The sequence below is a fragment of the Papaver somniferum genome, unplaced genomic scaffold (assembly GCF_003573695.1).
Source record: "Papaver somniferum cultivar HN1 unplaced genomic scaffold, ASM357369v1 unplaced-scaffold_65, whole genome shotgun sequence".
NCBI lineage: Eukaryota > Viridiplantae > Streptophyta > Magnoliopsida > Ranunculales > Papaveraceae > Papaver > Papaver somniferum.
In genome coordinates, this window is record NW_020649304.1 from 5,385,325 (window position 1) to 5,409,182 (window position 23,858).

Genomic DNA, 23,858 nt, shown 5'->3' on the forward strand with positions numbered 1-23,858 from the left:
GGGCTTTTGCAACCAAACTGAGCAGCTGGGATGTGCTTAAGCAAGTAAGCCTAAACCCATTAAGAGAACCCAACCTGTGGGCTTCCATTTTTAATTTGTGGGCTTGTAATAATTTTTTCCATTTTTCTGTTGGGTTTGTAATTAATTTCTTGTGGGATTGTTTGTTTAATTTCTTGTGGGCTTGTGGTTTTAGATTAATTTGGGCCTGTTGTTTAAATTAAAGAAAACTGAACTTTTGAAAGCCCAGTTGGGCCTCATATTTTAGTTAGTAGCTAGCCAAAGCCCAACTAAATTTCTGGGACTGTGGGCTTAACATCCATTTGAAAACTAAACATTTACACTGTGGGCTTGACCCAAAAACAGAAAACGTTTTCAAAGCCCAGTTGGGCCTCGACCTTTGGCTATTTAAGAGCCCAAATTTCAAATTGTTACCTGGGCTTGTTTCTGAACTGTGGGCCTGAACCAAAGTTCAAGTGGGCCAAAATTTCAAAATTCCAAAAAACAACAGTGAGCTTTACTCACCAGCAGTGGGAGGCCTGTTTTTCAAAAACGCAGCTGGGCTTCGCAAAACCCAACAGTGGGCTTGGTTTCCTTATCCCATTAAAAACCAAATGTCTCCCCACAAAACCAAATTTTTCCCAAAAGTCCAATCCCATTAAAAACCATATTTTCTTGTAGATAGTTTCTTAGTTAAATCTTTTGTTTCTTTTGTATATATAGTGCTAATCCAATATGATCTCGGCTAAAAAAATGTTGGATTTTTGCCTTGAATAATGGAGTTCTAATTTTGCTTTCGCCGAAATCGGGTATTCTCTTTCCTTTTTCTCTACTCAACATGATCCTCTTCATATGTTGTATTATAATTTTGTTCATATTTTGAAACATTGAGGACAATGTTTAGTTTAGGTTTGGGGGTGAAAAGTAGATACTTTGATAATATGCCATAATTGAAAACAAGAACTCCTTCTTTTTGAAAAAAAAATGAAAAATGAAAATAAAAAATTAAAAATTGAAAAAAAAAAAAAAAAAAATGGAGCTCATTTACCTTGAAATGTTGACTCTTGTGCAAATATGTAATTATTAGGAGTCTTAGTCTAGATATTTAGGCACCCTGATTCTAGCACAATTCACATAGTGATAAGAAATTTGCACGCGCACGATCTACCAATACATGTATAGCCTCGATCTTCAAGGTGTTTGATAGGAAGTTACGATTGCCAATCACTTTAGAATACTGAACGAAACTTGACTAGCTTGTTCTTTGGTTGGTTGGGATAGAAGGTGGAGGTTACATTAAGAAAGACAACCATCGAATTTAACTGGGTGCATCAAAAAGGGCTACCTCTTGCAAAGTGTCATGTAATTTTGTTTCCTTTTGTATATGTATCAAAAGTGTTTCCTTATCAAAAAAAAAAAAACGATGTATTATTCAGAAAAAAAAAAAAAAAAAATCAAGTATTTTTCAATTCCATCCTCTCTTGTTCCAAAAATAAAAGAGAGTAGTCAATGTAAATAAGAGTCATTTTGTTGTTTCATTGTAATAAGCAAGGAAGGGTGTATGCCATTGATGTACAACGCGAGTAATTGTGAAACACCTCCTACTCATTCACAATTCTCGTAAAGTCCGGACAGCTAGCTAGATTTCGACCTTGGTTCTTAGCCTGAGAAACTATCTCTTGGTGATTAGTTGTCATAACATCCGATCTTTCTTTACACATGTGTAGATACACTTTACACTCTTATCACATGTCTTTAGTTGTTATCAGTGCTAGGATTGTGCCTTTGATAGCTAGATTGACATCTCCATTTTGCTGTGAGCTTAAAATGACTTGCACATGTCACATTTGATGGAATCTGAGCTTATATTTTGACCTAGAACTTTGTAGGTACGTTCTAAGCAAACCTTCACGAGACTTCACTCGTCCACTAGGGACACTTAGTGGTTTAAAAGGCTTAGTGCATACGCTAAATGCATTCGAGAGACCAGCGACAGTGGTATAGGTAGGATTTCCTTAGTTTTGTTTTACTTGAGGACAAGTAAAATTCAGGTTTGGGGGTATTTGATGAGTGCTAAAAAGTGCATATTTCTATATATTTTTCTTGGCATTTAACTCATCTTTTGTGCATTAATTCTACATTTTATCCCATATTCTGTATTTTCATTGTTTTCAAGAATAAATATTTTTATTAATTAATTTTGCATTTTTAGGTAATAAATAAAGTTTGGATGAATAGCGGAGCGAAAAGAGCAGAAAAGTAGTGAAAAGCCGGGAGAAATTACGCAAGGAAGCCGCAAAGAATGGTGCGCACAAGTCCAAAAAGCTAGGAATGGGCTCAAGAAGGAAGAATTGTTCTTAAAGAAGATATGGGCTTGGCATACCCAAGGCCAAAAACCCTCACCTAAACCCATTTCCTATATCCAAACCCGCCTCCATCTTCAGCCGTCGGATTGGATCCATCTCATCATCCAATGGTCGCTTCATCGTCGTTCATCGAAATCGGAAGCTCCTGTCTAACACTACAGCGCCTAACTCCATCTGGCGCCGTTAGTTTCGTTGTATATCTGCATCCAACGGTCGCTGCCAGCCTCTTCACTTTTATCCGTTAGATCAATCTTCATCTCCACACCCCACGGCTAAGCATCGCAAGACATCGAAATTTGATGAAACTGCCTCATACCCAAACATTAATTACCCTATACCCCAAAAGAGAGAACCCTAACCCAAATCATTTCTCCTCCTTCTTTCTTCTTCTTTCTCCCGACCTGCTACCACCTTTCCCGACTGCAACTCCATCATCCATCGCTCCTGTCACCACCATCTCTACCAGCAACTCCTCTGTCTCAATCACCTACATCCCCCTACTCTCTAGCCATCTATTACATCAGCCCATCACCCCTTTTTCTCGCTGGAACCCTAGGCGTGAAGAGTTGATGAAATAGATGAGGCTATAGATTGAAATTGAGGGCAGAGAAGGATCGAGAGAGAAGAGAAGAGGCATGGGTCACCACCAATTCAGCGGATTTGGTGAACAATTTCGGAATTGAAAATACCTAATTTTAATTTTAGGGTTTGTAAATTATTGGGGCTTTTGAAGTATAAATAGCTCATGGTGTAGAGGATGAAGGATATGCCTGGACTAGCCAGAGCACCACCAAGAGGAATGGAATAGCCAGTTCCTCAATTGTTCATGTTCTGTTGTTGTTTCACTTTCAATTTCAATTGCTCTTTATGTTCATCATGTTTTAATTTATCACTTGCTAAGGCTCAGATGAAGCCTAGTGCACTGTTAAATGATGAATTGCTAGGATAGTAGTCTTAATGCTTGTCTTGCTTGAGCAATGGGAAGAAGTCAGTGCTCTGATATGCCTGTGATTGACTGTGCTGTCAAAAGACAGTCAATACTAGGGGCATATCAATGAGCAAGCTGATTCTCCTCCCATTCTAATGTATGCTTAAGATCCTAATTTCAACCTAGAATTGCATTGCTTGATTAGGACACAAGGTGGATTCTAAGCCCTTAGCTTAACCCACAATTTGTTTTCACAGTCACTTGCAACTCCGAATCTGTTTTTCTTATTGCTTAGTTAAATTTTCCTTGCTGCTTTGTTTAGTTTTTGTGCAATTTACAGCTTGTTGTGCACTGAAATCAGTGCACAAACTCTCCCCTGCCCTTGGCTTACAGCCTTGGTTCTTAACTGTTCTGCCTTATTGCTTTTCCTTGCTCACTGCCTTGGCATATCCCTCATTGTCACTGCCTTGCATATAGCTTAGCTAGGAAAACTTCATAACACCCCAAGTCCCTGTGGAATGACCCTGTTCTTGCACACAAGCTACAACTGACCCTGTGCACTTGCAGGTATTACTGTAGGCATCCATTTATTGTCTTATTTTCACATCTTTAAATGCCTACCACGAGCATAGCTAGCGTTGAGTTTCGTGTAAACTTGATCTTCGAATTTTCGGTCGCCTGTTCTTCGTTCATCCCTCCGTTCCTTCCTATCTTCGTGAGGTCTCTCATCTGAGCAACCCCTTTTGGCCCCATTGGTTTGTTCCGCTGAATTGGTGCGGTGAGACCTTTGCGGATATGCCCTCGGGTTTTCCCGTTGAATTTCTTCAAGTCGAGCGTGCTTTTCGATAATTATTCGGAGATCTCCTTCTGTCTTGGGCACGCTCCCGTGAATTTCAACAAATAGGGGACTCATTCGGTCTAAGCCCCATTTGTAGCAGTTGATGCTTACCACTGGGTCCACGCTCCCTATGGCTTGGCAGATCTTATGCCATCTGTTTGTGTACTCCCTCGTGGTTTCCTTGTAGCCAATTGCTAGTGAAAAGAGCTTATCCATCCCGGTGTTTACAGTCTTGTTGTACATGTATGTTCTTAAGAATTTCTCTGCGAGTTGGTCGTATGAGTGGATGGAGTTTGGTGGAAGATTATCAAACCATGATAACGCCGATCCTTTCAAGCTTGACGGGAAGTATCTACAGAGTACAGCGTCGTTCTGACCCCATCTAGCTAAGACACGGTTGTAGTACCGAACATGTGCAGCAGGGTCTCTGGATCCATCATAGCATTCGAACGTCGGGACAGGGAATTTCAGTGGAATAGGGGTGTTGGCCAAGCGATGCGTTAAGGGCGTGGAGTTAGCTTCTCTCATGACCTCTTCTAACCTTCCCCCACCTTGTTTATTTTTTAATTTCCTGATCTCTGCCATCATCTCATCTCGTAGTTCCTCCATTGCGCGTTGGTGCTCTAAATTCTTCAGCTCATTACCGTCTGATTCTCCATCGTCATAATCCGGGTCGGATACGCTACGTCTCCTTGTCGCGTCTTCATTAGCCGCTAGGACGACTCTACAGTCTTGGTTTGGCTCTGGTGCTTTGGAGCTTGCTTCATCAAGTTGTTGGCTGGTCTTCGTGCTTAGAGCAATCCGCTCCTTTAAATCTTGATTTTCTCTGGCCAACAGAGCTACAGCTTCTGCGTAAACCTGCTGGCTCTTCCTCAGTTCCTCAAGCTCAGCCATTAGTCGGTGTGATTGGTTGGACCCCTGATTGGGAGTCCCAGCGCGTGCTGCTACAGCCATGGTGCCGCCCTCCTCCATGGTCTGTACTAAAGGTGGCAGGGGTTCAGCTTCGGTTGCTGGTGTTTCCAAATTGGAGTGAGCGCCCCTCTGCGGTGCCAGAGCCGCCGGTATGGTTTGATTCTGATTATTTGTTAGCAGCATTCCAAAGGTTAGAAGGTGCGCGGGTTGGAATGTTCTGGATTCATCCACCCTTTCTCTTGGTTGATTAAGTTGACTCATGGCGAAGGTATTGCTAGCCTCCGCAGCCTTCGGGACTACCGCAGCCTCCCCGTACTTTATCGTTGCTGCTCTGAGAGCCGCCGCTGCAACTGAATTAGCGTTCATGGGTGAAGTGATTTCTGCAGTATCTTGCCTTCGATTGGTCATTTTAGCTTTATCTCCTTTCTGCTTGCTTCGGGTGATGATCGGGGTTGTCCTGGGTGTTTCTTTTGACAAAGCTTTGGATTTTCCTGCTTCCTGCGTCTTTTCCATCACGTGCCCTTTTGTTGATAATGAAATCTCGCGTAAACTTGCCTTCTTTACTCACAACATGTTCTCTCTACATAAGTTATTTCAAACAACAGAAACGGGAATATCCACGTGAAGCGGGTTAGTTGGCGAAATACAATTTTTCAAGAGGGAATTAATACCCGCAGGCTATAAAATACGGGTTAGAGTTTTATTAAAGGAGATCCTTAGTATAAAAACTACGAAAATTGTAAATCCGATGGATTAGAACAATAACCCGCTTAGAACAATAACTCTTATCGAAGATCAAAGGTGGGTTTTTGAACATAATACAGTTAACGAATGATCTATACGGTCCGAGCTGATAAAATCAGAGCAATCATATGCCAATTTAAAATGAAATCACAGGACAAGATAAATCTTTTACCGGGACGAAGTCCCTGTTTCTAGCGCCAAATTGTGAGCACACAAACCACGAGGGGGTCCGAACGCTCACAATCAATCATTATCATCTAAAGAGATTATGATGATGGTACCCTGGTGTTGATTCATTGGCTCAAAACCTTCGGGTTTATCATGGCCTCATCTAACAACTCCATGCGTGGCGTTTGTGCATGGGATATAAGTATTAAGGAAAACAAAACATATAAGTAAACATGCACGGAGCTAAATGAATGTAAAGTCCTGAAATGTAAATAAGACCAAGGTTTACGTGGTTCAGCACTAAGGCCTACATCCACGGGGTTTGTTGTTTTACTATGTTCTTCACGGTTACACGAATAGTTGAATGACTTTTGGGGTTTACATGTTTCTCTCCTCTAAGGGATTAACTTACCCTTACTATTTCTCTCTCTCTCTCTCTCCTTCCCTTCCTGATATTTTAGATCCCCTTTCCTCTTGGTGGAGATTGGGTATTTATAAGGTTAGAACGTGGGACCCATCTCTGAAGACCGTTGGAACCTTATCTTCTTGTGTCCTTGCGTCCATCCCGCGGAGGTCTGCGTTTGCCCCTTGATCCCGCAGAGGCATCCTCGCTCGTTCCACAGGTTGGTCGACACGTACACTGCTCAGAGTGTTTAATGTGGGTAGTTGAGGGGTCTGCTCGTGTCAGACAAGTGTCTTCTGCCCCTGTCAGTCCGTGTCAGCTAACTTTCTCTCCACCGTTGATCTTAGCTCCTTTTTTGGGATGAGATAAAGTAACTCCTCGGGGTTTATTTGGTGTTTCGTGGCGCATCATGTTTTGATGTTTTGGCCTGCATGCTTTCCACGTACCTTTTTATATACACGTGTCTGATAGTGAGATATATGTGTACACAAGTTTCTGATGTTATATTACGCAATGGATCTTCAAAGTCAACATATATTTAGGTTGCTGACTTGCTTCCGCTGAAGTCTTCTTCCCCATGTTACATAGGACTTGGTCCAGAGGGCAAACGAGTCCACGTACCTTTAGAGAAATGGAGTGCAATTTGTTTGTAAGAAGGGTCAGAATGTAAAAAGTCTCCGGTGAAAGATTCTCCATCCTCTCTGTACTACAGTACAATAACAAATAACTCAATCATCTCTGATTCTCTTTTCTTATATATTCCAAGTATCAAATACAAAACCCCATCTTTGAGCTTGTGTCAATCTTCTTATTTACAGAAAGGGTATATAAAGGGAATTCCATATTTCATTGAACAACCGGACAACCTTAAGTTGCATTTCTGTTCTTTAGACTAGATTCGTTGGGCAACACAAAAATGGAGTTCTTCACAACCGTTAAGGCTGTTAGATTAAGAAGCCATCTCCGAAAATACTTAGTTGCACAAGAAAACGAAAAGTCAATTCGGCAAAGTCGTCAGGGATCGTGTCGCCAAGCTAAATGGACCGTCGAGTTGGTCGACGGAAACAGTCGAGTAATTCGTCTAAAAAGTTGTTATGGCAAGTACTTAAGTGCAACAGATAAAGACTATGTTCTTGGAATGACAGGTAAAAGAGTTATTCAAGCTGAATCAAAGAGTAAATTCGATTCATCAATTGAATGGGAACCATCGACAGATGGTTTCCAAATGAAACTAAAATCATGGTCAGGGAAATATTTGAGAGCCAACGGAACTGCAATGAGAGGTGCTATTACTCATGATGCTTTGCACGAATCATCTAATAATCATGCGCACCATTGGTTAATTGAGAAGGTTGATGAGTTAACAGAGAATAATCAGAGTTTTTCCTATGAATGTGAATCTCCAACGTTATCATCTCATTCTTCTTTTCCTGAAGTTGATTCGCCAAAATCTCCTTGGTCAACTATGGCTACTCCAAAATGCTCTTCCGCACAGGTTTGGATCCAAACTTGTTCTATAATTCTTTCTTTTTGTTCTCTAATTGCTAGCTCGTTATTTAATATTCAATGAACACCGCTAGTACCACTTGGTCCAAGTACATTTCTTTTAGGCTAGGAAATTAATTTTTTGAAATAATCATAGGCAAATAAAACAATGCAAATGGGCTGTACTCTCTTGCTAGCTGGCTGGTTACAAAGTTGCACGTAGTATTCAATGCCTCTCATGGCGGCAAAATTGTTAGTTTGTAGTACAGGTCCGATAAAAAAAGAAGGTACGTACTCTGTGAATATCACCACTGCGCATAAGTTCTCACATACACGGTACATATCGGGATAAAACAGAACGGTTTACGTGTTTGTCACACCCAGTATACATGTCAAGGGCCTAACAAATATACGGGACACAACTCAGAACAAAGGAAATGCATTTACATACTAATACACCAACGACTTTGGACTAAATGAAACTATGAATTTTGCTTAGTCCACCAACTTCATTTTAATGTCAACAAATACCACGAGGCCACGAAAAGTCTTCACCAAAAATTAAGGTTCTAAAACGACTCTTTGAGGCATGATTTCGTTGGTGAGTAACGCGTGATTAATTTCAACTAGTATCCAACGTGTTATAGCATGCATCGTGTTGATTTTTTGTGGTCATCGAATCATTTTGTCACTGGATAACGGAACTGTTCGTTTCCAGACCAAAACGTAGAGGTCTTGGAACTTATTTTCTGCATTTACCTTCTACTCTTCTAGGCTCTAGCACTTCCCCAAAAGATAATCTGAACTTGTGAGTTGTGTGACCTCTACTAGCAGTTGTTTGTTCTTTCTTTCAACTGTCTGCTTTTTCAAAAACATGGCATAATATAAAAATTATGGTGGTATTTAATGTGATTCTTCTAGTATGTTACATGACAAAGGGGATTAAAATTCAACTAGAATTTCTATCTTCTCTAAAACTTACTATTATTCCACAAGTCATCATTGCTCATGCTGCGAATCTTCTGAACTTGTGCGACTCGACTCGGAATTCAATGCCGCGTTTAGAAGAATCCTAAGAATTTTATAAGGAGAAGAATAATTGAACGGACACTATTACAAATCACCACCTTGTGAGAGACCGAGTTTGTTAAGTCAAAACTCAGAATCCTACGCCCATCCCGAAGTTTCCTCTTTTTAGAACTCAGAAATCTTCCACACTCTGTCCCTCTGAAAACCCTCTCTGCTCTCTCTCTTTCTCTCTAGTGTAGACACAAAACAAGAAGAAACAGACAGACACCATTTTCCCTTAAACCCCAAGAATCAAAATCCAAAATCCACCTTTCTAATCCATTTTTTAATGGAGTTTTTCAGAAAAGCAAAAGCAGTTAGATTAAGAAGTCACTTAGACAAATACTTAGTATCAGACGAAAACAAAGAAAACATAAGACAGAGTCGAAGGCAGAAATCGTCATCAAAATCAAAATGGTTTGTTGAATTTGTAGAAGACAATAGCCAAGCAATACATCTTAGGAATATCTATGGGAATTATCTAACAGCAAGTGATAAACCATTTCTACTTGGTATGACTGGAAAAAAAGTGTTACAAGCTGAATCAAAAAATAAATTTGATTTGTCTATTCAGTGGTTTCCAATTAGAGATGGGTTTCAAGTTAAGTTAAAATCATTTGAAGGGAAATTCTTGAGAGCTAATGGTGCTACACCACCTTGGAGAAATACTGTTACTACTGATATTATTTCGGATAATTCTGCTACTAAAGATTGGGTTTTATTCGATATTGAGACCGTTGATGGTGATGAGAATGATTTAGGATCAAATTTTTCTGATTTGCAATCTCAGTTATCAAGTTTATCATCATTTTCTGAAGATTTTACTGATTCGCCTAAATCACCTTGGTCTACTATGGCTACTCCAAAACTTTCTTCTTCTCAGGTTTGATTAATCTTAATTTTATTTTAAATTTTTGATTATTCTTGATCATAACTAAGAGAACCCCATTAGAGCTTATCAGAGAATGGAAATTAGAAAGTAGAAAATCTTAAACTGTGGAATAATATTGCATTAATGATTTTTTTTTTTTCTAATAAATAGTTTTAATTGATTAATTAAGACTAGATATCTTGAAATATACTAATATGATGCTGTTAAGATGAATTAGTGATAATGAAGTTTGGACCAGCATTACATTGAAGATTATGATAGTAATGTTTTTAGTTTTTTAACAATCAGTTGGGATTATATATGTTAGCTTGATTGAAGGAAAATACTGTTTAGAGGTTGGACCCAACAAAGTAGAAAATCTTAAACTGTGGAATAATATTGCATTAATGATTTTTTTTCTTCTAATAAATAGTTTTAATTGATTAATTAAGACTAGATATCTTGAAATATACTAATATGATGCTGTTAAGATGAATTAGTGATAATGAAGTTTGGACCAGCATTACATTGAAGATTATGATAGTAATGTTTTTAGTTTTTTAACAATCAGTTGGGATTATATATGTTAGCTTGATTGAAGGAAAATACTGTTTAGAGGTTGGACCCAACAAATGCATGATACATCTCAGTCTGTGGAGCCTACATAAACAATATTCTCCATGAAAAACCGATAATCCTTTTGTTTTGGGACATGCATGTCTTGTGTTCAGACTAGAGAGTGTTAACTTAGGAATAGGCACGAATTGGTTTCTTGTCTTAAGAACTAATCCTATGTTTAGGGAGGAATTAGGCAGAAGACAGGGGGGTTTCTATAATCCTTTGGTGCATGAGTTTATTTGTGGAACACTAAAGGGCAGTCTAGTGAACTCTCATCCGACAAGTAGGGAGAGATTAATCTAATTTTTGCTCAGTTTAGTGGCCAAGTCACATTTCCACAAAAGTTGGGCATTATCCAGAAAGAACCCTACTATACTCAAGTACTTCTACTTTGAATACGAGTGGATCATGACTTCAACATTTATAGGTGAACATTCTTAACCAATGATTTATTAGTGAATAGTCCTGTGAGATGTTGCATTCTCGTCCAGGATCCTAGATCAATGGTTAGTTAGTCGTTAGAAATGTTTGCCGTTCACTTAATACTAATTTGCTTTATTTAGGAATGAGTAAAACCTAATTCTAAGGTATTAATATTACAATTTGGAGTAATAATAACAGTATAACTTTATTTCTCTTGTAAGATTAGCACATCACATGCACCACTTGACCATGATATTTCCTAGGATGGTTTCCTAAATCATTCTAGGATAATGGTGTCGCGGCAATAATTGAGAGTGCCAAAATTAGATATGCATTGCAGTAGCATCTTTGACACTATTATTGGAACATTTAGACGTTCACATTCAACAACCACTAACATGGTTATCACATGTGCTGATCATCGTTGGATCCAAAAACTGGGATTAGTAATATTGCGTGCGTAATCTTCTAAAAATGTGACCAGACAAACCACATCCGTCCATCAACAATGCATCCAAACGTCTGGTGTTGGTATTAACTTTTTTCTAGTTTAACGTCCCTATCGTTCCTCTGTACTCTCTTTGATTTCTAACTTTACGAAATATTTATTTTATTAATTTTACAGTTACAGTTACTCTCTTTTAAATTGTTTCTTCATTTCTTAGAACTTGCTCTTCGCATCTCTTTGCTCGGTAACTGTTTTTTTTTTTTCAGACGATGGACCCGAAAATAAACTTCAACACTTCTACACCGACGTCGAAGAAGGTAAGATATCTCAAACACGATACTCAGAAGCCTAGTTAGTAAGTTCGCGAATGATTCGCGAATCATTCGCGAATTTTTCCGTATCACGAATTTTACCGTCTTATTCGCGCACGTTTGCAACTCCGAACCCAAGTCGCGTATTATGTGGCATTTCCGGATTATTCGCGAATCGTTCACGAATTTTACGTATCCCGAATGATACGTCCGCTTAATTCGCTATAAATTCTTTAGCTTTTACTTTTCAAAGACCCCATTTTTTGGGCTTTACTGCCTTCCGAGCATACACGACCGAATATTAGACGTGTTGTAATTTTTATGAAAGAAAAACGACTGAAGAGATTTGAAGGTGAAGGTGAGAGAGATCTCAAACTCACTAACCAAGCATCTAAACCATCATACGACGTCCTCTTGGATAACTAATGTTGTATATATTATTAATATCATCATATTAAGTTTATTTTTTCTTTAAATAACTCACACATATGCATAAAAATTGGTCTATGACCTTATAAATACAAATTATTTGTTATATATAGATACCGAATTTTCAGAGCCGAACTCACATTTATAAATCGAATTATACACGTACGTATGCCGTTCCGAATTACTAGCGAATCACGTCCCGTTGACCGGATTTTGGACCGAATCTGGATTTTACAAAACCGTATAATACTCGTACGTTTGCCGTTCCGTACGTTTGACGAATCCCGAATTGCTAACTAGGCTCAGAAGCCCCGATATTGGCTTTGGATTACACGTCGGTGTTCACTCAGTCGAATTTAAAACTAAAAATAGCTTAGTTTATTAATCAAAATCTTATCAAACCCAACTGGTATCATGATTTTGTCAACAAAGGAAAGACCTGCAGTCCACCATTTTTCTTTCTTTATGGTTTCTTTTACTTGTCTCACTTTCTCACCTCTTTCTCAAACATCTTTTTATTTCCCCACGTTATAATCTCCCTCATACCCTATAACCATCAGATTTCCTCGGCATCAACATAACTAAGATAAACATGAGAAGGAAACCAGGTGGAAAGTAAAAATCTTCCATAAATGAAGACTTTCTCTGTACTATTCTGACCATACATATACGCGTCATCACAAATTTAAGGGCCCTAGTTCTCCCGACCCTACTACCTTCTTCAATCCTCTCGTTCTAGACCCTGCCTTTAAATCCCCATAAATTAAATTATTTCATTTCATAGAAAACAAATCAAAAAAATCTCTGATTTCTGAAAAAGGTATAAAATTTGGTGATCCTCTTGTTCTTTTGTATTCGCAGTTCGGGATGGAATTATTTCACAACGCAAAAGCAGTGAGATTACGAAGCCACCACGAGAAATACTTGATAGCAGAAGAAGATGAAGAAACAGTAACACAAGACAGAAACGGATCAACAAAAACAGCAAGATGGGTTATAGAATTCATAGATGGAGGTGATTACATAAGATTAAAAAGTTGTTACGGAAAGTATTTAACGGCATCAAACGAACCATTTTTATTAGGTATGACTGGCAGAAAAGTGACACAGAGCTTACCAAGGAGATTAGATTCATCTATTGAATGGGAACCGATAAGAGATGGATATCAGATTAAATTGAAAACTAGGTACGGGAATTTCTTGAGAGCTAACGGTAGTGTGCCTCCATGGAGAAATTCAGTTACTCATGATATTCCTAAAAGAAGTAAATCCCAGGAATTGTTGTTATGGGATGTGGATATTCTTGAGATTCAAGTGTTGCCTAAACCTATTCAATCGGTATCAGTTATACCAAAACAAGAATATCATCAACAGGAACAGGAACATCAGAATCATCATGATGATGTTTTGCCTTCTCAACAACCTCCTGATTCTCCACCTTCTCCAGTCAAATCTACCCCTAAAGTTTCTAGACTTGAGGTAAATTTCTGATTCTTGGTATCACTGGTTTTAGCTTATATTTTCTTTTTTTCTTTTTCACTTACTTACTGTTGGACACTTTTTTTTCTTCTTTTTTTGCTTTTAATATGATGTGAGCTTGTGGGTTAGGTGGTCTTTTCATTCTAAGTTTATGATCATGGGTATTGGTTATTTGTTGTTTGATTTCGTGATAGGGTTTAATGATTTTATACCTTTTTGTGTTCTTTGTTTTTTTGAGCAGCCAAGTGATTCATCTGTGAGTTCTTCGGCTTCACTGCACGTGGAATCCGAAGGTAGAATGATATATTTCCGTATAGCTAATGAAGATAGTGATGACATTGAAGAAGAAGAAGAAGAGGAAGAAGGTTCATTTACTTTTAAGGGTAATGGAGTTGAGGAATTAACTCTAAGGTTAGAGGAAGAAACAGGACTTGAAGATATAATGGTGTGCACTAAAAGTGTATTGAATGGAAAACTTTATCCTATGCGATTACATCTGCCTCCTAATAATGCTACCATGCATGTTGTGGTTGTTCAAGCTTCATCAAAAGGTAAATAATGAACTTATTTTCGAGTTAAAACAATGTCAGTCAGAAGAATTTTTGCTTGTTAAAACATTTGAGTTTCGCTGCATGGATGTATTTGATCTTAAAATTTCTGGCTGTATAAAAGCACTTGGGATCGTTGGTCTCTTCCTTCAAGATTAAGATAAGTCGATGTATCGATGATATACTTCCTAATGTCGAATTCCAAACTTCCGTAGGTTTATAATGCATTTCTACTCCCTGTACATTAGACCTCTGCAAACAAGGCTCTAATTACAAAAGGTGGGTTAGAAGCCATGTATTATGGATGCTAAGGCAGTCCCCAATTCACTGTTTAACGAACACTACTTGCATCTATATCACTCTAGTGAAATTGAGTTCATGTTATTGTGATTAGTCTTCCATGGTTGGTACTTGATATTGTTGAGATTTTGTACTGAATTTACTCTGTGCTGCACTTTAATGAGGAAATGAACTGCAAAGCATTTACAAGTTCTGCAGTCGCGTCTTTATTTCTTCAGTGAGTTAATAGAACTGGTTTTTGGATGTATGCCTTTCTGTACCTTTACTGAGATATACTTCTATTCTGGTGGTGAAAGTCACTCCATCTACCATATGTAGTCTAACTTCAAGACAATTTGAAAGATTATGTGGTTGAGTATCTGTTTCGTTTTTAAGACTTTAAATGTTAGAACTCGTTCCGCATGCCATATGAATAGACATCAGGTTCTATGAAAAATGTTTCTCCTAAATTTTGGCTGGCAAACATAGACTGAATTATGTTTTGGCTGACCTACTAGTTTCTGATCTTTTCTTTTTTATTATTTTCTTTTTTATAACAGCTGCAAGAGATATTAAGCCAGGCCTATTATGAAAACATATGTGATCAAGTTTCCACTTTGTTCAAGTAATGCTTGCTAAAGAAAAATGAGAAGATGTATTTGGTATTTGTTAGGTTAAGAGTTTTTTACTCTTTTGAGCTGTACACTTGTATAATCCTAGTCTTGATTGTTTTCCCATTAGATTTTGTCCAACTGTTTGGTAGTGAATTTATAAGAGTTTCAATGATTATGTGGATGCCAATCTTTAAATATGATATATTTTCAGTACTTGGCTTTCCTTTCATGTGCCCAGAAATGCCTGTTACGAACTTACAATGAGAGACCATAACCAAAATGCTCAAAAAAGTAATGCTTATATTGTCTGCAGTACATACTAAACGGAAAGTTTAAAAACCAAAACAATACATTTTGGCATTATCATCATCATCATCATCATCCAACATTTGAACTTACAGTATCCGGACCCCCTAAAGATGAGTCCTTATAATCCCTATGCACAGATCCAGATCCAGCAGAGGACTCAGATTTCTTCTTTTGACTGTTTGTATATGACTATGACGTAATCAGCCACAATTCCACCCCCAATATCTGCTTATAACAAGCTGCTGCTAACCATTATAATATTATTGCTGCTTATTCTTCTTTGAATCCATGTGTCACATATTCATCAGCTTGAACCATAGATCTATTATGACACTTAATAGGTGCCTTATACCTGTACTCTAAAGACCGACAATTTTTGAAGAGAAAGACCTATTTTGCTATATTGGCTTTCAAATCTCCAACACCTACTACTACCTTTTTCAAAATTGTAGACTGCTTTCAGTGAACATTGCAAGTCCTGGGTAAGTGATTACGACTGAGGATTGGGATCACCATGTTTGACAGAATGAGTACTACACAGTAACAGCAACCCCAATAGAGAGTATAATGAGAGATTCTCTAGGTATAACCTAGTTCATAGCTTCAAAGAAAAGAACCTGAGGTTGTAAGTGCCCTCTTTCACACATGAGAATAACATCATCCCATCCACCAATTACCTGAACAAAAATTATAGTAGACGTAGACGATGTAAATGTGATACCTGAAACTCTTAATTCAATTAAAAGAAACAAACAAAAAAAAGGAACACGAAACTGTACCTTGACAGTTCTGTCATCATACATTGTCCACCGGTCTTGCTCAATACTGTATGCAAAGCAGTGATAATGTTGGCCATAATAACATACCTACAGAAGACATGACAATTTCATGAACCCAATATGAAGTAGCTTCCTATCTAGAAATGTGTAGAAATAGGTGCTAGGAAAGGACACAAGTTTGAGCTCAGCAAGGAGATCTAGAAAAATAGGGCAGCAAGGAACTTTGAATTTGCAAGGATTCAGAGATGATCGAAATGGTCAACAAAAAGCTTTCATTTTGTTTTTGTTTTATTTATTGTTTTGATGCGTTCAACAAAATTTGCTACTCATACCACTGAAACTAGACGGTGTTTGTTCCCTGGATCCAGCCCCCGAAATAGGACAGCAACATCTAACTCAGTGGTTAGAGCTGCCACCGTTGCCTTGATGTCATCTGCGCTCTCACACGTATTCTGCCAACCAAGCACTGAGACCATGGAAATAACTTAAACTCGAGGTTGCATAGCAAGAAATCAAAAACAAAACTTCAAGGAGCAACTGATCACTTAACAGTTTTGATTTACTAACCTGCTGTGAACACATGAGGTGGAGTTGAAAGGAAGTGATGGATGTAATTATGTTTTCCACAGCCACCAGACTCTGGGTCACATGCTAACTGGTGATTCATCTCTACGATATTCAAAAGCTCGTCAAGAGAGCTGTCCGCACACATAATCTGCTGAAATGAAGTTTGCTTATTAATTAACCTTTAGAGACCTATAAAATTTTGAATTTTTTTTAACTTATTCACCAATGAAATGACAAGTTTTCTATATAAGGGCGAAGCACATCTAAGAGACGAAGGGATACCTTTGCTGTTCGAAGAGCACTAGCATTGACGTTGTGAAAGAATGAAGTGTACTTCATATGTTTCGACTCCAACTTACAATTGTAGCAACTCATCTGCTCAAAGATGTTCATCCCAAAAAGAGAATGTGCAATGCAAGCTTTGGTTGCACAGTCCCAAGACCCATTGCAATTACTTTCTTCACATTCAACATCAAATTCACTAGAATCAGATGTAAATGACCTATGAAGACAGTTAAAGATTACTGCCAATACTTCAGAGGCATCATTCATCTGTGCCTGTAAGTTGTCAATAAGCGTATCAGCTCTATTTTGATTAAATAACAATGGTTTAACGGTCTTCAGTTTTAATTTCAGATTTCTACGACTGCTAAATGAGTGATGGATTCATTGATACAAGTAGAAAAACAATCTCGGTACAATGGATAGACATATTATTACATAATAATTGGCAGTTACCTCTTGAAAGAAATTACTATCTGGATACAAGTTGCTAAGAGCAACTCTCAAAGAGGTAGGAGCAACTGCTTCAGTTCGCTTATCGGTAGATGCCGTGCTTAAAGCCATAAAAATGTCATATAGTGCACATACAGCACAAGGATCCCCAACATGAAGATGTGATAAAATTGATTTTCCTAAGAACTCTTCGCGAAACCGTTTTAAATGCCATAGGGACTGCATTTTCACAACAAAAATCTTAAGTGCAAGATAAATATAGAAGCGGAAAATTACATGAAAGAAAGTCGAAAGGGTAACTTTTGGAATGTGCTGACCTGTATGATGACATTCAAAAAACAATTGTATTCACCAGCTTCATTTTTTAATCCTGTTCCCAATACATCCGTTCCATTTAAGCTGCCAAAAATGATTTCACCTTGTGAAACTCTCAACTCATCTGATGATGTGGCTGTTTCTGGAAGCAACACTCTTGGTCCAAGAATTACTGATGAAAATTGACGTGCTTGAAATGTGTCTGGAAAAGAACATCGAGAAATTTCTAAGAAATTAGAATGTCAGTAAGACTGTTCAACAAACATCAAACAAGTCTTCCACCCTTCCAGATAGGTACAAAATCGAAAACTTAACAAGAAAAAGCATGAAAGGGAAGGGACGTGTCTCGGACTATAAAATACCAAGGCTTTGACGGACGGCTTTCTTAAGGTCGGCCTGGAACCTTTCCTCGTCATCTTCTTCAGCATGCAGTTCCCTCAGTGATTTTGCTCCAGTATCTACAAAACATGGATCACCTAATGGAAAGCATAAAAGTAACAGATTTTTTATTAAAAAAAAAAAGAAAAGATAAACCATGATGTTGGCATCATAAACGAGATGAACATCTATAAGCTCAGCCTTAGATACTGCACTGTTGCTAAAGTTTGAGAGGTTAAAGCAATTTATAAACAACACATGTACAAGACACAGAAGTCCAATACTACTTACCAGTACCAACATGAGTCCTCTGATCCCCTGCACCAGCATTATCTTTGATGCAACATTCATTTTGCAAACTTCCAGTGTCACGAATACCTTTATCAGAAGACAAGGATCGGGAACTTCCTTCAACAACACTGGTAGAGCTGTTACGCCGTCTACGTTGTCTTCCCACCCGGCGCTCGGAAGGCGGAAAACCATTGTTGGGAGATCCACTGTTGATGACTGCAAAAATGAAAACAACCAATCGCAAATACTTCAAGTAAATGAACTTACTTCACGAATAAAAAATAATCTAAATCATGAGTGCCACATAATAATAATAATAATAATAATAATAACAAGCCACAATCTACACTTAATTGAAGGGGTGTTAACCTTGCTCAACTCCGATTTGAGATTGATTATTTGTTCTTTTACTAGTGTGGGCAACTGAGCTGGCAGAGGCTTCTGTAGAAACCATGGTCCCATTTGTACTGCTTATAGAGACACCTATTGAATCTTCTGCTAAATAAGGAATGCCCGCGGAGGGCTCTTCGAAAGGTTCACGCAAATTTTCAGGCTTGCTATTAGAGACAACCCAACTTTCAGAAGTTAGGACCATGTCACGCCCCATGGAATTCTCTCTGGAATTACTATGTTCAAGTTCCTGATTATCCACAGAGAAGGCACCAGAAGAAGATGCCCCATGGTCAACCCTGCCCCAACTATCACCGGAACCACCATTGCACGGAAAGCTTACTGGGTTACGGTTTCCCAACTTCTCGGAAGCATCTAAATCATAGACGATGGGGTTTAATTCAACAGAGAATTCGGCTGCCACGCTATCTAGCATTCTTCCACTTTCCTTCTTATTTAATTCAGCTAAGTGCTTCTGTTTTGCCTCATTCTCGATTCTCCTTTGATACTCCAGAGTTTCTTCAAGCTTTCTTTCCTCCGCTTCAAGCTCAATTTGACGCCTATAATCTTCTTCTTCTCGTGATAAGTCATCACCAACAACACCAACTACGATCTCTGAATCCGGTTGACTATCATTGGTAACAGGGAAGTGACTGCATCAACATACAAAACAGTAAAAACAAGGAGAAAGACGAGCAAATAACAAGTAAAAGATGAAAGAACTTTGCATTTATTGAGATGGTAGGAGTAAAAACTACGCACGTCTTCTCCGCAGTTATTTTGTGGGGAAGCTGCTCACTACCACCACTTGCCTACAAAATTAAAGAAGCGATTAGCCCCCATATGAAAACAGACACAAAGGGTTAAATTGAGCCCCCAAAAGGACATGGAGCCAGACCCAATAATAACCTTTAGATTCTTAGCTTTTCTGTGATCCCTGTTCTTTTTCTTATCCTTCATCTTCTCTTGGATATGTTTAGAATCACCGCCTTTGTGATTACCCTTTTTAGAATCAAGTGCAAGTTCAGCTAAAAATGCTTCTCTTGCAACTTCAGATCTCTCTGTAGCATCTTTGTCAACTAGTTCTTCCAAATGTGCCTGGAAAAAGAGAGATGAAATTGGAAATATGTTAGCTACATCGATCCTGGAAAGATGATGACAAATGAGGGTAAAACTTAAGGGATCAACAGACTGGTACTGCGTACAGACCCGCATGAATGACTTAACAAGAGGCAGAATAATCGCTCGAAAATCGTAGGAAGACAAGGGTCCAAGCTTAAGCTCTAACTGTTGCATGCCAGTGACATTTCGCATGATCCTGGCATCAATTTTGCTGAGCTGCAGAAGAAGAACCAAATGAGATTAAAATGATGAGTTTAGCTGAAACGTACACCTAGTTACACACCCACCTCTACAGACAACTGTTCCTTCTGTCTCCGCAGTGCTACTTGAATGCAATTATCTGCTTGATGAAGAACATCGTACATTCTCCAGTCATCATCTTCTCCATAATCTGTATCACATAAACGAGTAGTGACACCAGACAGAGTTTCTTCGTATCCAAATGGTGCAATACTCAAAGACTGTGCTTCTTTGAGAACACTTGATAGAGCCTCCAACTCGAACCTACTACCGATGGACATAACATCACTTTCTCTTTCAGTAAGTTCTTCTTGACGCTTGCGAACGACAGCCTCCAAACTACGAGAGGCAAATCTAGTAACATGCTCTCTTTTTCTAAGCTCTTCGAAAATGAGACTCTCAACTGCTTGTAAAGCTTCATCATAGCTCAAATGCTCACATTTCCTCTCGCACAAGCCTTGTAAGAGGTAATGTTCCTTCTCAAGCATCTGAAGAAATTCTAATCCACGATGGGAGTTTTCTTCCCTCAGACGGATCCATGAAGCAAGCTTTTCCCCACTCGAAGGGCCTGAGAAAATCCAGGATAACAGAGCACTGCTATCGAGTGGAAGACAATCGTCATTATCACTAAAGGGAAAAGGAGTGGCTGCTGCATCACCATAACTCATGGAGCAACCTTTCTCATAACCACTGCTTCTAAATAAACGCTCCCCTAAAAAAAGAAATGATGAATCCCTGCTCAGAACAACTATTTCTTTGATTTCAGGTTCTTTAGCATCACTTGGTTTCTCATATGTTAAGCTGGCCTTATCAGGATATCTACTTAATCCGCAAGAATGAGAAAGCTCCTGCAAAAATTTGAGGACCTTGCTAAGTTGGGAAGCTCCCAAGAAACAAATACAGCGAGGTGTTTGGTCCAAACCAAGGTTTGAAAGCTGTGAACCAGGAGCAAGTCTTTGAAGCTCGTCCATTGTGTATTGAATGACTTTATTAAGATGGCTTGCTGCGAGACATTTATGTCTAATAAGAGACTGGAACATCACGTGGATATTCTCAAGGAGTTTTGCGCGTTCAGTATCCTCGCATGTTGGCCAAGATTTTGTGATGGGGAATGATTTCAACCACCTAGTGTTATCATATTCCTCCCAGCTGGAAACATTTTCATGCCTTCCGCTTTCAACTAAGCTTCCATTAGAACACATTGCCATTTGGTCACCATCCATTGTCAACTCCTTCTCCTCATCGGAATCCCATGTGTCTCTTGAGTACCAATTGTCAGTTGTACTGGCATTCCTCCTCTCGTCATCATCAACATCATCATCATCATCATCATTCCTGCTATAGTAACCATTCAAGAGTTTAGAAGATCGGCAATTTGATCGATCTTCAGCCATTTTGAAAGCAACAGAAGAATCAACGGGTTTCCATGAGCCATATTGAAGCATCCTAGTCCAATCAGTGTCAACTTCTTGAGGCAATACCGACTGCAAATTTGGAGAGAGGCTACCCATATGCTCCCTCACCACATGTTGCATATGTGAATCACCATCAGTAAACTTCTCACTGCAGCAGCAGCACACCCAGAACTTCCACGTCTTCTTATCCTGCACAAATAACAGGGCTTCTAACAGAGTCTCTAGCATCAAACTATCCTTTGATGACCTGAAATGGGACTTGAGATCCTCAATACTCACATGGAGCAAACTTTGCTTCTTCTCAAGGGCCATTGAATCCCAAAAAGATTTAACATGATTCATCCTGTCTGAGAAGGATGCAATCTTCCGCAAATTTAAATGCTTACGTCGCTCAACCACTTTGTGAGTCCCCAAAGATGAATCTATGTCTCTACCTTCATCATTCTCCACAGGAAGCAAATCAGGTTTCTGTTGCAACAGCCTAGCAGCAGCTACACGTACTTCAATTTCCTTCCTTCTCTCCTCAGGTGTCTTAGTTGCTTTTTTGATCTCATTAGGCCGTCTAGCCTGAGCTAAACTAGCCTCCATAGGATCTTCGGTTATCCGTCTCACTGGAATCAACTGAAACTTTTCGCCCGTCCCATTATTTAGATTCTTCATCCAATTTGAAATTGACGCAATGTTGGCTCTCTGAATAAGATTACGAAGTTCCTGTTGAACATAGTCTATCCGTTCCTCGGGTGTTAGTAATTTGTGCTGGCTCTCATCCTGCAAACTCTCCTTCGCTGGGTCGATAGGATTCTGAATAGAGAGTGCCCTATCACACTCATGAATAATCTCATCATACCCAACCTTACTCTCATTTACAGATTCTAACAGCAAATTAGCATAAAAATGAGCAAACTCAATCGAGTTGGGCGACAATGAAACAGCTCTTCTTGCAGACTCGATCGCATTCTTAATATGTCTTTGTTTGACATTTGGATCTTCAATTAAGGCAGCAACTTTAACACAAATAGTCCCTTGAACTCGATGAATTAAACCAATACTCTCATACCGAAGACTAGCCTCCTTCATAAGTCTTAAAGCCTTTGTATGATTCCCTCTTCGTAGTGCTGTTAGGGCTTTTTCACATTCAACTTTGATACAAGAAAACAATGAATCATCCATAACATTATAATTCTGCTCATTAGGATAACCGAGTGTTAACAACTTCTCATCTTCAATAACACCATCTTCAACTACCTCCTCTGCCGTTACTGAAACTACAGTTGTGGCAGAGGCAGAGGGCTTAGCTGAAGTGGGTTTGTGTCGTAAACCAGGGTTCCGTTTCTTATGCCCCATTCTGTGATTTTATACTAAAACCCTATCATTCTAACTCAAATTTCTTTGGATATATAGTAACAATAAACAGAAGGAAAAAATACTTATGAAGTAACGGTGAGGAAAATCAAACCCATCGATGAATCTGTTTTTCTTGTCTCAATTTCTTCTGTCTTCGCTTGTTTCTCTCTCTCTCTCTCTAAAACCCTTAACTTCTTTTCTTTCTCTCTACCTAACAATAAGGTGAGACTGTTTTGGAAGTAAAGAATGAGAATGATATGGATTTTGATATTCCTTAATTAAATCCCACCATTAATGGAGTTTGAAGATTTGATAGAAGAAGAGAAGATACAGAATCAACCTACAACACTCCCTTCCTCTCTGTAAAAGTTTTTGAGAGAGAAAAGAAGCCCAAATGAGTGAAAATAATTTTTTTTTATTTTCATTTATAGTAATTAAATGAAGTATTTGTATACCCACCTTTTTATTCTGTTTTAAGATATACCCAACGCTAGGCTTGCCTATGTATGTCTACTGTCCACTCTGGGCACATCTTTTAGACTTTTTATTATTAGATAAAGAGTATTGCTATTACATTGACCAGTTGGAAGTCTAACAAGCTAAACTGTATTACTGCATAAGTTGAACAGATTGTCGTGCTAGTCTACTAGCGAGCCTCATGAGGAACCAGTTAAGGGAGCCGAAGCGGATAGGATAGGGGGTTGATTATGTCGCAAGGGGGCAAGCAAACTCTACCTTCTATGCAAATTTTGCAATATTGTACTATCCGAGACTTGAACCTGAGACCTCCTGGAGCGCATCACCTTTGAGGAACAGGGATGATCCTTTTTTTTTGATAAATCTGTTCTTCCTCGTTGATAATTCATAGTTGAGGATTTAAGGTTACACAAAGTTTAAGCACATCAAATGTTAAGTAATAGCACATATTATTTATTCTTTTTTAGTTTATTGTCTCTGTGTTATAAGTATGCTAATAAAGCGTATGTAATAGTCTTTGTTTTTGTTAAAGCACTGCTCGGTCGAACTCGTGAGCGTTGTTATCTC

At 38.6% G+C, this 23,858-nt stretch overlaps 2 protein-coding genes across 5 annotated transcripts; one reads left to right on the forward strand and one right to left on the reverse strand.

The window, feature by feature from the left end:
* Positions 1 to 7,136: 7,136 nt before the first annotated feature.
* LOC113343739 lies at positions 7,137 to 15,124 on the forward strand. 2 transcript variants are annotated; one of them, XM_026587876.1, is made up of 5 exons: positions 7,137 to 7,851; positions 11,536 to 11,586; positions 12,871 to 13,488; positions 13,730 to 14,039; positions 14,876 to 15,124. In XM_026587876.1, the coding sequence occupies exons 1-5, from the start codon at positions 7,273 to 7,275 to the stop codon at positions 14,905 to 14,907; spliced, it is 1,590 nt and encodes a 529-aa protein (XP_026443661.1). In that variant the 5' UTR covers positions 7,137 to 7,272; the 3' UTR covers positions 14,908 to 15,124. The 2 variants fall into 2 exon arrangements, with proteins under 2 accessions (XP_026443661.1, XP_026443660.1); XM_026587875.1 differs by lacking the exon at positions 7,137 to 7,851 and adding an exon at positions 8,973 to 9,792.
* An 85-nt stretch (positions 15,125 to 15,209) lies between these two features.
* On the reverse strand, positions 15,210 to 23,198 carry LOC113343738. Of its 3 annotated transcripts, none has more exons than XM_026587874.1 (14): positions 20,103 to 23,198; positions 19,903 to 20,031; positions 19,603 to 19,791; positions 19,456 to 19,505; positions 18,673 to 19,346; positions 18,304 to 18,519; positions 17,997 to 18,092; positions 17,637 to 17,836; positions 17,323 to 17,538; positions 16,867 to 17,142; positions 16,585 to 16,735; positions 16,350 to 16,483; positions 16,018 to 16,104; positions 15,210 to 15,915 (listed from the first exon to the last, which is right to left on the reverse strand). In XM_026587874.1, exons 1-14 carry the CDS (start codon positions 22,812 to 22,814, stop codon positions 15,829 to 15,831), a joined length of 5,217 nt encoding a protein of 1,738 aa, XP_026443659.1. In that variant the 5' UTR covers positions 22,815 to 23,198; the 3' UTR covers positions 15,210 to 15,828. The 3 variants fall into 3 exon arrangements, with proteins under 3 accessions (XP_026443659.1, XP_026443658.1, XP_026443657.1); XM_026587873.1 differs by having other exon boundaries at positions 16,585 to 16,732; positions 17,997 to 18,110; XM_026587872.1 differs by having other exon boundaries at positions 17,997 to 18,110.
* Positions 23,199 to 23,858: the final 660 nt, after the last annotated feature.